At 52.8% G+C, this 12,521-nt stretch overlaps 1 protein-coding gene across 3 annotated transcripts in view; it reads right to left on the bottom strand.

Annotated features, from left to right (window-relative positions):
- WWP2 (WW domain containing E3 ubiquitin protein ligase 2) overlaps positions 1-12,521 on the bottom strand; it is an 80,146-nt gene that overhangs the window by 31,388 nt on the left and 36,237 nt on the right. For all 3 annotated transcript variants that reach the window (XM_075009047.1, XM_075009045.1, XM_075009046.1), the window contains 2 exons: positions 11,183-11,301; positions 6,067-6,283 (listed from right to left, as the gene is read on the bottom strand). In XM_075009047.1, the coding sequence (XP_074865148.1) occupies positions 6,067-6,283; positions 11,183-11,301 (336 nt within the window). The remainder of the gene's footprint in view (positions 1-6,066; positions 6,284-11,182; positions 11,302-12,521) is intronic.

The raw sequence follows: 12,521 nt of genomic DNA, 5'->3' as shown, positions 1-12,521 counted from the left end.
TTTGGCACTGGCACCTGAAGCCCTGGCTGCTCTGGAGCGTTACGAATTTATCCGTTGCTGTAAGCAGGGATGGAGGGGGATACTCATGTAGGCTGGCTAACATTCAAAGAGGCGTCTAAGGCTGAAGACATTGGGTTGTACCAATAAGTCATTTAAAAGCTTGACAGTGCTGAGACTCAACATACACTGCCACTACTGGAGGAATTTCAGACATGAGCATACACCCAGTCTGCTACATTCAAGTCTGGAATCTTTTTGTCCAGGGTATGCAAATATTGCTTCTAAACATCCATGCAGCAGGGGCACCATTTGGGGGCAGGAAAGCAAGGGAGAGCAGCAGTCCCCCACCCCAAAAACCCTGCCACTGCAAGACATCGGCTCCTGCCCTGTGTACCCAGGAGCGTGAGGAATGTAGGACACTTCTTTATTTATGCATCTCTGGCTCTGCCATGTCTCTTTCTCCCCCCAGTGCCCCCACTCCCTCTGACTGAAAAGTTAGGTCACTCCTCTCTCATCCCCCTCGCCCCGCAAGGCTGGCTGTTCTTTGCTCTATCACCTCGGAGGGGTTTAACATACCTACTGGACTGGCTGTAATGTCAGATACACATGAATCTCGATTGCTAATTGCAGATGCTGACAAAGCAGAAATGGAGAAATCTGAGAGGTGCACTTGATTTTGAGGAGACATGCAGCTTCTGCAACCTAGTCAAAAATCCAGCGTCAAAATACTTGCAGCCATGACCAAGATGACCAAATTTAGGTCTGATAAGGAAGAGACAATTACAGCAGCTACCAGTCCATTCTCCAAATGCTTCAAAATGCAGAGATGATGTTTCAAGGGCAACTGTTCTCAGTAATCACGCAGGATCCGTGTCACTTTTCCATGCTGATGGAACAATGAGAAGAACAGAGATGCTAAGCTAGGGAATCGGCTGGAACCTCAAGCCAGGAGATAATAGCATGCCACAAAGGAAGCGTGCAGAAGTTTGAAGGGTGGAGACAAATTCCACTCACTCAATGCATCAGCTGCTGATCACCTGAGGCAAATCCTAAAAGCATTTCATAAAGCTACTTCTGTAATCAAAGTCTTTGACTGATATGACACCAGAAACTCTGTGAAAACTGCAGAAAGACAGTGCTGGACAGGATCTAAGGTAGGTTGCAAGAAATACCAGGTGATTGGTATTCTTAAGTTTATAAACGCAGCACCCTATGAGCAGTCAGTGACCTGTAAAATTCCGCTGTGAACAGAGGATTTGAGATGCACCCAAATATTTCTCACTCGCTGGAGTCTTTTCCAATGGTGATGTACCAAAGTGCATCACCAGCAGAGGTGCTGAAGCAGCCAAAGAGCTCTACCATATTAAAGCGGAAGTGGATACAAGGATGCTTCTGCATATGGTACGTGCTAACTTGGCTTTTGGGTCTTTGGTGTCAAACAGGCCTGCCAGCAAGGGGGGAGGGGCAGGAATGACAAAGGGGACTGTAGCCCGGGGCCTAGTGATTTAAAGGGACCCAAGGCGCCAACTACCTTCACTGTGGCAGCACTGACATTGGTTTCTGGAGCCCAGCCCTTTAAATCACAACCAGAGAACTGCTGCGGCGTTCCGTGATGCTGTTAGGGCGCCATGCTGTGCTCTCCGGGCAGCACAGCGGGAGGAAAGCACTGTGGTCTGGGCAGCGCTCCAGGCCAGTGGCCCTCAGCCTACCCCTCCCACCACTGGCCGTACCCCTTCCAGGAGTGTGAAGCTGGATACCCCCCTTACTCCTTGGCCCATGGCCCAGCATGCCTGTCAGCTCCCCTGGTGTCAAAGAAACCACAGTGATCAGGTCATCTGATACAGATTCCAGACCTGGAACACGCAGCCAGCAGGTGGATTGAAAAAGGTGCTGTTACCAGCAAAACTCACCAGCGCCTCTTCATGCGACTGCAAACCATGTCACTCCTGATCTCTGCAACACGCTGCCTTCGGCATGCTCATGAACAGGATGACTCTGTGTCATCCCTGGTTAATGCTATCAAAACAAAGGGCACTTACTGCTTCGGGAATCCTGCCAAATGGGGGAAAGTATTTGACAAGCCACAATTACTGCAGCAACAAAGTTGGTAACAGTGTTGTTTGATCAGGTGAGAAGGAAAAGGAGACCCACAGAGAGCTGAAGCGCTTGCAACTCGTCCAGGCCATCAAGAAGGGCAAGTTACTTGCCAAACTCCCACCAGGTGGACAGTTGTGAAGAGCACATCAAAGAGCATCTTGACAAATGCAGGTTTGAGTGTCTTCAAACAGAAGTTACCCAGACACTGGATGACTATTGCAACATGGATGCAAAAATGTGGATAATAAACTAGTTTCTGTATTCTTTCAGGGTCCAGCAACAGCTGAGCTTCCGCAAGACAGTAGACCAGCAGGGGTCATCGCACAATCAACCGTCCCTTTGCAGGAAGAGCTGAGATAAAAACCAGTCCAGCCAATCAGAAACCTGCTCGTTCAAAGATGTTTTTATGATCTGTAATTAAAATGTGTATATATTTAAATTGGCTGCAGCCTGTTTTCTGAGCCAAGCAGAATGCACCCCCACCCCCCAAAGAACAGTCTAGAACGCAGCTGGCTGCTGTGACTCTAGCACTAAGTCAGGGTAAGAGGTAAAAACGGAAAAGACCCTCCCAATGACCTGCTGCAAAGAAGTCAGTGTCTGGGTTTTGCTCATGCGTGCGCATTGCATCTTGTGCTCACTGCCCAGGCCCAGGCACGAAGCTTCCAGTGAAACTCCCTGGGAATGTGAGCAATCTATCTGCAAGCACCTCTCTCTCTCCAGTCACGCTCCAGGACGCGTCTGGTGGGAAACAACCAGAGGATTCCTTCCCTCCCCCAGAGCAAGGTGATGGCGGTTTTAACCAGGTCCCGTGTCACAGCCTCAGCATGCATATCCATGTCACTCTTCTGGCTGCAGGACACGGTTGCCCCCCACAGCAGCTGGAGGGAGCAGTGGCCTGGGTGAGACGGCAGAGCTAAGGTAACCTGCAGGCCAAACAAAATGCCGTGCCTTATATAAGAAACCACAGCCCCCCGCCTTGCGCCAGACAGCATAATGTGCCTCTTTGTGTGTGCGAGACAGCACTGTGTATACACCGGGGTAACCGGCGCTCCCTCCCCAGCACAGGATCATCACTGATAGGAACCACACGCAGCAGCTTGTGTCTCCAGCTGCGTTCCCCTTCCAGCTGGGAAACCCATGTCATACAGGGGTCCCCACCCCAAACATGTCCAACCCTACAAAGCAATTGCTCTCACCCCACATAGCCTGCACCTCCCTTCAAGATACCATGTGGCAGCAAGTCTCAGCGTAAGGCTCGGTGGGTGGCAGAGGATGGGTTCGGGGCACGGCTGGAGGTGGAATTATTCAGACCACCTTCCAGGCTTGTCCAGCTCAAGAACAGACGCCAGCTCATGCAAGTATCAGACTCCTTTGTGCTCCCCGCATCTGGTGCAGCTGTTTCAAGACAGCCATCCCAGCACACTACATGAACCTGGCCCCTGTCAATTCCAGGTGTGTGGTGGAGGTGAGAGCTGGGGAGAGAAGCAGGCTCCAGGCAGCCATTAAATAAAGCTGGGACCCCCAAGTACAAGGGAAGGGAGTGGAGATGGGGGGAGATGACCTTATGGCCTCTCTCCAGGGGACACAGGTGCACCCCTGCAGCTTTTCAAGTGATGTGGTGTCCCTTAGACCCACCTGCGAGGGCACGATGGCCAGTAGCACATGGGGACCCAGACCCCCAATAGGCAGCAAGCCCCGGACCCAGGACACATGCACTCCACGCTCCTCACCAGCCACCACCGAGCTGACCTGCACCAGCTCCACCACTCGCGGGAATGCCTTGCTACTCTGATTGGTCTGGGGCCCTTTCCTCCTCTGACACCTCTCCCACGTGGACACAGCTGACTGCTTCCCCAGCCCCCAAGCAGCTCCCCAAACTGTTGGCCAGAATCACACCCAGCAGTACCCCAACATGGTAAGAGTCAGAAATGAGCCTTCCCAGAGCAGAGCCTGTAAAGAACCTCCTGCCCCCACAAGCTCACTGGCCAGCTCTGGGTCATCTACCACCAACCTTTTCCCTCCCTCATGTTAGCCTGGGGCGCTGCTGAGCCAGGGCCAGGCTCTGGGAAAGAAAGGCTGGTCTCACCCTTGGCCACTCGTGCCCCTGAAGTCTAGTTCCTGATGTGCTCAGCACCACCAGGAGAGACCCAGAAAATACTCCACTCCCACCGATTGCAGGCCAGAGCGAGCAGGCTGGCAGCCAAGCGCTCTAGCTTAGCAGAGCATGAGTCTGAACTCTGACAACAAGCCCACGTAGTGTCTTTCTACCACCTGGAAACCCTCTGGCCCTGTTACGGATAGGAAATGGCCCAAGCTGCAGCGTGGTGGCCCTTAAAGTTCCTGCAAACCAGTGGGTGCAACAGAAGGGGCTTTGCTTCTGCTGCTCCTCCTCCTCTTCGCCATGCTGAAGAACAAGGTGAATATTTGGCTCCCTCCAGCAGGTTGGATCCTCTGCTCCAGTCCCCGAGAGCAACACAAGCAAGAACGTGCCCCTGAGCGAGGCCCCGGACAGCACTAGCCTGTCCTCGGGGTGGCTCCACAGTGCCATGAAATGGGTGGCGGGAGAACAGCACGTGATGGAGAGGTGGCTTGAAGCTGCCTGCACCGCTCCTCTGTCCATGAGCCACACCCAGGCTGCCATGGCAGTCAGCGCCACTCAGGCTGGGAAGGAGACAAGGCTGAAGAGCTGCCCAGAACATGCTGGGGCACCAGAAAAGGAGCTTCAGTCTGACCCACAGGAGCAGCAAGAGGCCCCAGCTCCTGGTAGAATAAAGGCCTTTTTCAGAGCACTGGCCTCCGCCAGCTGCCTGGAAACCAGAGAGGCCAAGGCCTGAGAACAGTAACCCTCACACACCCCACAGAGACACATGGAGCTGTTACCCCTAATAACCTGTGACTGACACGTAAGCGAGGCCTTGACCTTCCAGGCCCTGGCTTAGCCGAAGGAAAACAAACAGCTCACTTCCCAGGAAATGCAGGGGGACAGTTTCCCCTTTACACTCCCCTTGCTGCGCTGCCTGAGCAGCCCAGACTGAAGGAAGGGACTTGGAAGGCAGGTGGAGAAAGCTTTCACTCTGCTGCTATGCAGGCTGGGCGATTGTCCTGCAGCTTTGGCCAGGAAACCACTCTTGCAGCAGTGTAATTCTGCCCAGCCCAGAGCCACTGCAAGCACCAAATCCCCCTCCCCATCTTCTGCTGGGCACTGGTATCACCTCCAGGACCCAGAGCCACACAGGAGGCACAGAAAGATGCTTAGCTTTAGGCACCCAGCAGCACACCACCGGGGGCAGGGGACAGACAGAGCAGCCAAGTCTCATATCTTTTCTCGCAAGGGACAGGAGGAGGCTGAAAACCAGATTGTGCTGTGAGTATTGTCTACCTCCCTGTAAGTCTAGACAGGCCCAGGTCCGGAGACAGGCCCAGGACAGAGCTCCCTCCAATTCCACCTCTGGTGAGCATCTGAGCGTCCGCTGTGGTGGATGAGACTCACGTTTCTCTGGACAGACAGCTAGCATGGGAAACCACGCCAAAGTGAGATCCTCTGCACATGGAGCTCACCTATGTGTACAGACCCTGAGAACATGAAGCAAGCAGGGCCAGACCCCTTTCCCAGCTGCAGGAGGAGCAGGCAAGTCCCCTCGCACAGCCAAACAGCGCTGGTCCACAGCCCACTCCAACATCCCAGATGGGCTCTTGTTGGGCTGATCCAGAAGCTGGCCAGGGCCCCAGGTGCTTTTTGCTCCCCGAGCCAGTCTGGGAGACCAGAGCCTCTCTCCCCACTAGCGCTGCTCCTGCAGGCACGGGGCGGAAGCTGGACTCAGTCAGGCTCCTTCCACCCTGTCTGCACACTCCCTCTTGCTCTGTTGGCCATTCCCCGACCCAAGCCATGGTGGAAGCAAGAGCCAGGCCGCCCTGCCAGGGAGCGAGCTGCAGCCTGTTCTGAATGAGCCCCTCAGCAGGGCTGCTTACCCGGGTGGCAAAGCGTCCAAGGCCGGTGCTGCAGCCAGAGGCGGCTGGGTGCCTGAGCCGGTGGCTGGCTCCTCAGGCTCCCCAGAGACAGACGATGCAGGAAGGGCGGCCAGGGTGGAATTGGGAGTCTCGCCCGACACAGCTGCAGTTGCTGAGGTCACTCCCACCACTGACCTTTCCTCTTCGGTGTCAGTGGCACCAGCAGAGTCCCCATTCACTGGGAATGCAGAGGGTAGAGAGATTAGGGCTGAGTGAGCAGGGACAGGCTGCCAGGGCTGACCCAGTGGGCCCTGACACATGCTTGGCCACACCACCTACACAAGAAGGGAACACGCCACTACAGCCGTTCTGACTGACCGCAAGGTTTAGCCTCCCCATCAGGGCTCTGGGGTCACAAGGAGCTTGCGGCCCCCTGCAAAGGGAGCCTCACTGTGAAACCCAGGGTGGGGAGCAGCGCTGGGGCCTCTCTTCCTCTGCATCTGCTGCCACTGCCAGCACCTCCTCTGTCTGCGCAGGCAGGTTCGAGGGACAAAGCAGAGTATGTGGGAACAAGGGTGTGCAGTGTCTCGCATTTCCCTTGTGGGCTGCCAGCAAACTTCCCAGCTCTAGGGGCACTGGTACTGGAGTGCTGCGTGACCTCCACACGTTAAAATGAATGTGGAAAAATTGGAAAGGCTGCAGAAAAAAGCCACAAAACCAATCTGAGGTTGGGGGAAGAAAAAAAAAAGAAACCCCTTACAGTGAAAGACTTACTAACTTGGTTTCAGAGTATAAGTAAAAATACCACGCACTCCAGACCTCTTTGATCTAACAAGGAAAGGCAAAACAAGAACCAAGGTCTGAAAGCTGAAGCCAGACAAATTCAGAGTAGAAATAAGGCACAATTTTTTATTTTATTTTTCTCCAACAGTGAAGAGGATTAACAATGGTAGAAGCTGCCAAAGGAAGCCCTCTCCTAATGCCTTCAAATCCAGACAATGGCCTTTCAGAAGATATGCTTTAGCCAAATGCAAGTTTTGGGGCTCAGTAAGGAGTAATGCAGAATTTTAAGGGCTGTGATGTACAGCATAGGATTAGGTGATCTAATGGTCCCTTCTGGAGTTAAACTCTATGTTATTATTAATTTACACACAATCACACAAAGGGAAAAAAGGGGAACTGAGAATAATTAATATAAATAAGTTAAGAACAGAAGCAAATCAATATGGGAAGCCAAGGAACACAAGCAGGAATCTAGGTCCTTAATGTTGTGGCCCAAGAAGGAGTTTTCTAAATATATTAAGAACAAAAAGAACCCTGAAAGTGGTATTGGTCCATTACTAAATGAAAACAGTAATATTGTTCAGAAAAGGTAGAGTAGAGAGTATCTGTGACAGAATACACCCGTAAAGTCATAACCTGCACACTATTGTAATAATCTTTGTCTGAAGCATGCTGGTAAGGTATCAATTTTTAATATGCTGTATGTGAAATTATGTCTCCTCTGTATGGTGTTATTACCACATGTTCCAAACCCCAGAGCCCTGACCAAACAGAAGCCAGCAACCAGGTACGGCCTAAAGAAAGAATTATGTGCTTAATTTGCATATAAGCAGAAAACAGTCATCAAGCAGGAAGAGAAAGAAAGAAAGCCAGCAGGGAATATCCTGCCACAGACTCTGGCTCCTAGCACCTAGCTGGGAATATTTTTCAAGAGAGGGGCAAACTATAAAAAAGAGGGACAAAGACTCAAAGGCTACGCCATCTCCTCCCTACCCATTGCTGCACCTGAAGAGACAAAGGAAGTAGGTGCTGCACTGTGAGGAGTGGGGTCACTTTGCTCAGGAAATGGCAAGAACACGTGTTGCAAAGCTTTGGTATGAAATGAATGTAGCTTGTTCACTGAAGACATTAGTAAATGTTTAATCTTTATTTTTCTGATAACCGTTTCTAATTATTATGTTCCATTACTTGTACTCGCTTCAAATCTCTTTGTAGTTAACAAACTTGCCTTACTGTTTTATCAAACCTTGTGCATTTGAACTGAAGTGTTTGAATATATATTTAAGATAATATATTGGTATATTATGCCTTTAAAGGAACAACAAACTTAGTATATTTGTATGGTCCAGAAGTGGGGAGCTGGCCAGTAGAGGACACACATTTCCGGGGAAACTCTGACACAGGGGTGTCTTGGGGGTCACCCAAGGCTGGTGAGAACTGCAGTGTAAGCCAATCATGGCTGGCAGGCTCCAGTTATACAGAGACACTCAGGGGCTGCTTGCATGCTGGAAGCCTGTTTGTGAGCAGCCCAGGCGGGTGTCACTTCAGCAAGGCACTATAAGGCCCCGCGGTTGCAGGGAGGGGTGACTCAGCTGGTAATGTCACAGTATTACTAAATATATATAATTTATAAACTACATTCATTATTGGGGGAAAACAGATAATTCAATCTCATCTATGCTGGCAACGTCGCATCTCTAGTGGATGTTCAACAGAAACTAATGCAGTCTGACATTTTTAAATCAGCAGGTCCAGAAAACTCCTGCAAGAGTTTTGAATGAGGAGCTCATCGCATCTTTAATGCTAGTTTTCAGGAAGTCTTGGAGCACTGGGTAAGTTCTTCCAGGAGACTGGAAAAAAGCTAATATTGTGCCAATTTTTAAAAATGGTAAATGGGACGATCCATTATAGGACTAACCTCCAGACATCAACTCTGAGCAACGCAATGGAGCTGCAGACACAGGACTTGATTAATATTGAATGAAAGGAGGATAATGCAGTTAGCGCAAATCAATGTGGATGTACGATAAATAGAGCCATCAAAATAAATTGATTTTTTATGATGTTACAGGTGTGGCTGATAAAGGCAGCAGTATTGAGGTACTGTGCTTAAATTTCAGTAAGGCATTTGACTTGGCACTACATGATGTTCTCATTAAAAAGCTAGAATGATATAAAATTAACATGGCATACGTTAAAGGGATTAAAAACTACGTAATAAATGGGGAATTGTAATCAAATGGGTGTGTGTTTTAATATGTGGCTAAAATGTAAACGTATCCATCAAGGCAGAAAAAATGTAGGTCACCTTTACAGGATGGATGACTGTACTGAGAAGTAGTGACTTTGAAAATGAGTTGGGAGTCACAGTGGACCATCGGCTGAAGAAGGAATCCCAGTGTGAGGCCAAATAACTCACGTGACCTGGGATGCCGTAAGCAGAGGAATCTTGAGACGTACAAAGGTTTCTTTACGTTCGTTTGGCACAGGGGTGACCACTGCTTGAATCTGTGTCCAGTTCTAGTGCTCACAAGTCAAGAAGGGTGGTGATAAACTGGGAGGGTTCAGAGAAGGGCCACAAGAATGAATGAAGGATTAGAACGTATGTTGGGCCCTCCCAAAGTCATAGTCCATCTTGGTCAATTTCACACCCAGAGGCTACACAAATTGTAAACGTCATTATTTCAGCTACACGAATCTGAAACGTCATGGCCCTGTAACTGTAGGAGTTGGGAGGAGGGTCACAAAATCACTGTAGTGCAGCCAGTGCTGTGGTACTGCTACCCTCACTTCTGCGCTGCTGCTGATGGGGCACTGCCTTCAGAGCTGGAGCTACCACTTCTGGACACCCAGCTCTGAAGGCAAGATAGAAGTTGGGGTGGCAAAACTACAACACCCCACCCCCACAATAACTTGCTAACCCCCCAGCTCCCTTTCGGGTCAGGGCCCCCAGCTGGAGGAACATTGGTCTCCCCTGTGAAATCTGCTACACTACAGCAGAGGTGGGGGACCTCTTCTGAGTAAGGGGGCCACCCAGCCGCAGAAAAATCAGCCAGGGGCCACACAAAAGTGGGAAAAAAAACCAAACCCTCACTGATGTGGCCCAAGTGAGACCCCTCACACTCCAGCCCTATCGGGGGGAGGAAGGACTGAGGTTCAGGGATTCCCCCAGGCCACATTATCTCTTCTGAGGTCTTGGAGCCATTAGATTTTGCTCCCCGCCCCACAGCTCTGGGCCAAGGCCAAAAATGAGGTGTTCAGTGCATGGGAGGGGGTCACCGAGAGGCAGGTGTGGGGTTCTGGGCAGGAGGGAGGGTACAGGAACAGGCTGGGGGTAGGGATCTGAACAGGAGTGGGGCACATCAGGGGGATGAGGAGGTGCTTGCCTGCATAGCTCCCCAGGGGCACACATGGGTCTGTGCCCCGGTTCCAAGGCACCACCCCCTGCTGCTCCCATTGGCCACAATTCCAGCCAATGGGAGTAGTGGGGGGAAAAGCCTCCAGGTCCCAGTCTCATGGTGGGACCATAGGGCTGGAGTGCCAGCGGGGGCCGAGCCCTGAGCCTTGTGGGCCAGATCCAGGCAAGCCGCTGACCCGATCCAGCCCGTGGGCTGTAGGTTCCCTCCCGTAATATAGGGTAACAGAACACAAAAGACCTGATTTCACAGTCCATGATGCATTTTCCATGGCTGTGAGTTTGGCAGGGCCCTGAACCTGCTCCTTGTATGGACAGACCCACAGAGCTAACGAAGAGGGGTGTAAGGGGGCCCTAACCTCAGACCACATGTAATGAGGTAAAACATGTAACAATGGGCTCTACAGTCTAGTGCAGAAGGTGGCTGGGAGTTGGAACTAGACAAATTTGGACAGAAAGTGAGGTGCCAGCGCTTCCTAGGGCGACAGCTCCCCAAAAGCCAGGGTAGATTGTCCATCGCTGCCAATGTGCAAATGCAGACAAGCTCTCCATTTAGGGAGAAAGCAATGACATTAGCTGGGGGGTCACTCTCTAGCCTGTGCAGTACGTCAGACCAAGGACTGTACCGTTCCGACTACACAGCCATGGGCCACCGCAGCGACTCACAACTAAAGGGTGCACAAGAGACCTGGCCCAGAACTTCCCTCTCCTCCCATATGGCAGTAGGGCGTCTGGCCCAAGGTTCAGCACCGCATGCAGGGGCTGGTGGCCCTCTTGAACCACACGCCCATGTTTTCATGAAGTTCAAGGCCACGCTGTGTTACCCAGAGTGCTTTGGTTCCGCAGGCATCTGTTCCTTCTTCTGCCACTAGGGGAGGCCCTGAGCACTGCCAGCCATCCAGACCCCACCTGACAAGCCCATCCAGTACCGTGCTTCACCTGTGCCGTTAGCTGTGCTCTGACTCTTGATCTGCTGTCGGTGGCGAACCCTGGCACTGGGACTTTGGTCTCCGGTCCCTCTGTTCTGTCTGGCCCCTCCAGCTGAATGCCTGTGCGCCCTGCGGGAGAACAACACGCCAGGTCAGAGCTTTGGCGGACCTCAGAAGGAAATGCTGCAGTTCCTCCTGCCCGGCACCGTGCCAAAGGCTTCCCGCCCTCCAGGTGCGCCCTGCCAGCCTTCCCAGTGACTCACTGTGCCATGTGAAGGGTCCCAGGCCAGCATCCTCCTATCTAACCAGCTCTCAAGTCCCATCCAGGAGAACCAGCACGTGGGCGTTGCTGCTGGGCATTAGGTGCTGGGATGTCCCAACTCCACACCTCTCTGCTCACCCTTCACTACCGGTGTGTTCACAGACAGCCCAAGCCTCTTCCGGGAGGCTCCTGGTTATTTGGCACTGCAGGATCAGAACCTCCCTATCGGCCGTGGTCACATTTCAGAGCCCGTCTTGCCCCTCCCCAGCCACCCGGCTCTCTCACAAAGTGACCCCCAGCTCACGTCAGGCCGCCAGGCCCCATGTGCACCACCACCTTTGCCTGGCCTGAGCCGTGCCCGCTGCCAAAGCTCGTCTCTGTAGTGCCAGCACAGCCAGCTGACTTCGCTCTCTGGGCAGCTTGTCTCCAGCCTCCCACCATCAGCTTAGCACAGCACAGCACAGGCGTGTCCCAGGGTGGGGCTGGAGAGCCCCAGCACCAAACATCGGGGGGGGAGCGAGGGAGAGCAATGCCCGGCAGCACTGGAATCGCACTGCCAACCACTCCCCATGCAGGAGGGGGCCAGCTGGCTGGTTGCCAGGGTACTGGCTGGGCAGTCGCAGACGGGAGTTGCTGGCGCGCGGATGGGCAGCCCAGCAGTGCGCCTTTGGGCTATGCCTGAGGGTTTAGAGCACGGCTGGCCAGCGGCACACAGACGCAAAAGCCCTGTGATCCCCCACCTGCATCTCACAGCACGTCCCGGGGGTGGCTGAGCTGGACGCAGGAGAAGCAGATCCCCCTGCGGCCGCAGCTGGAGGTGACGCGGCTCCAGGCACTATGCAGCTCAGAGCACGTCCCGAGGAGAGGTGGGGAGCAGGGGCTGGGCGGACTGACTGGGGAAGGGACCAGACGAGGATCTGAACAGGGAAGAGAGATCCCAGCCGCCCACATACACTGCCCCTCTCTCAGGCTGCACCAGCCAGACCAGCTCTTGGAGGCGAGAGGTCTGGGACGTGCCTGTGCCGAAACCCTGCTGGTGGGGAAAACGATGACCTGCAAGCAAAGACTGATCGGGGGTTTGTTTAGC

Source organism: Carettochelys insculpta, chromosome 14, assembly GCF_033958435.1.
Source record: "Carettochelys insculpta isolate YL-2023 chromosome 14, ASM3395843v1, whole genome shotgun sequence".
In the NCBI taxonomy this organism is placed as follows: Eukaryota; Metazoa; Chordata; order Testudines; family Carettochelyidae; genus Carettochelys; species Carettochelys insculpta.
Note: the sequence above shows the minus strand (reverse complement) of the source record. Positions and strands in the feature narration are given on the sequence as shown.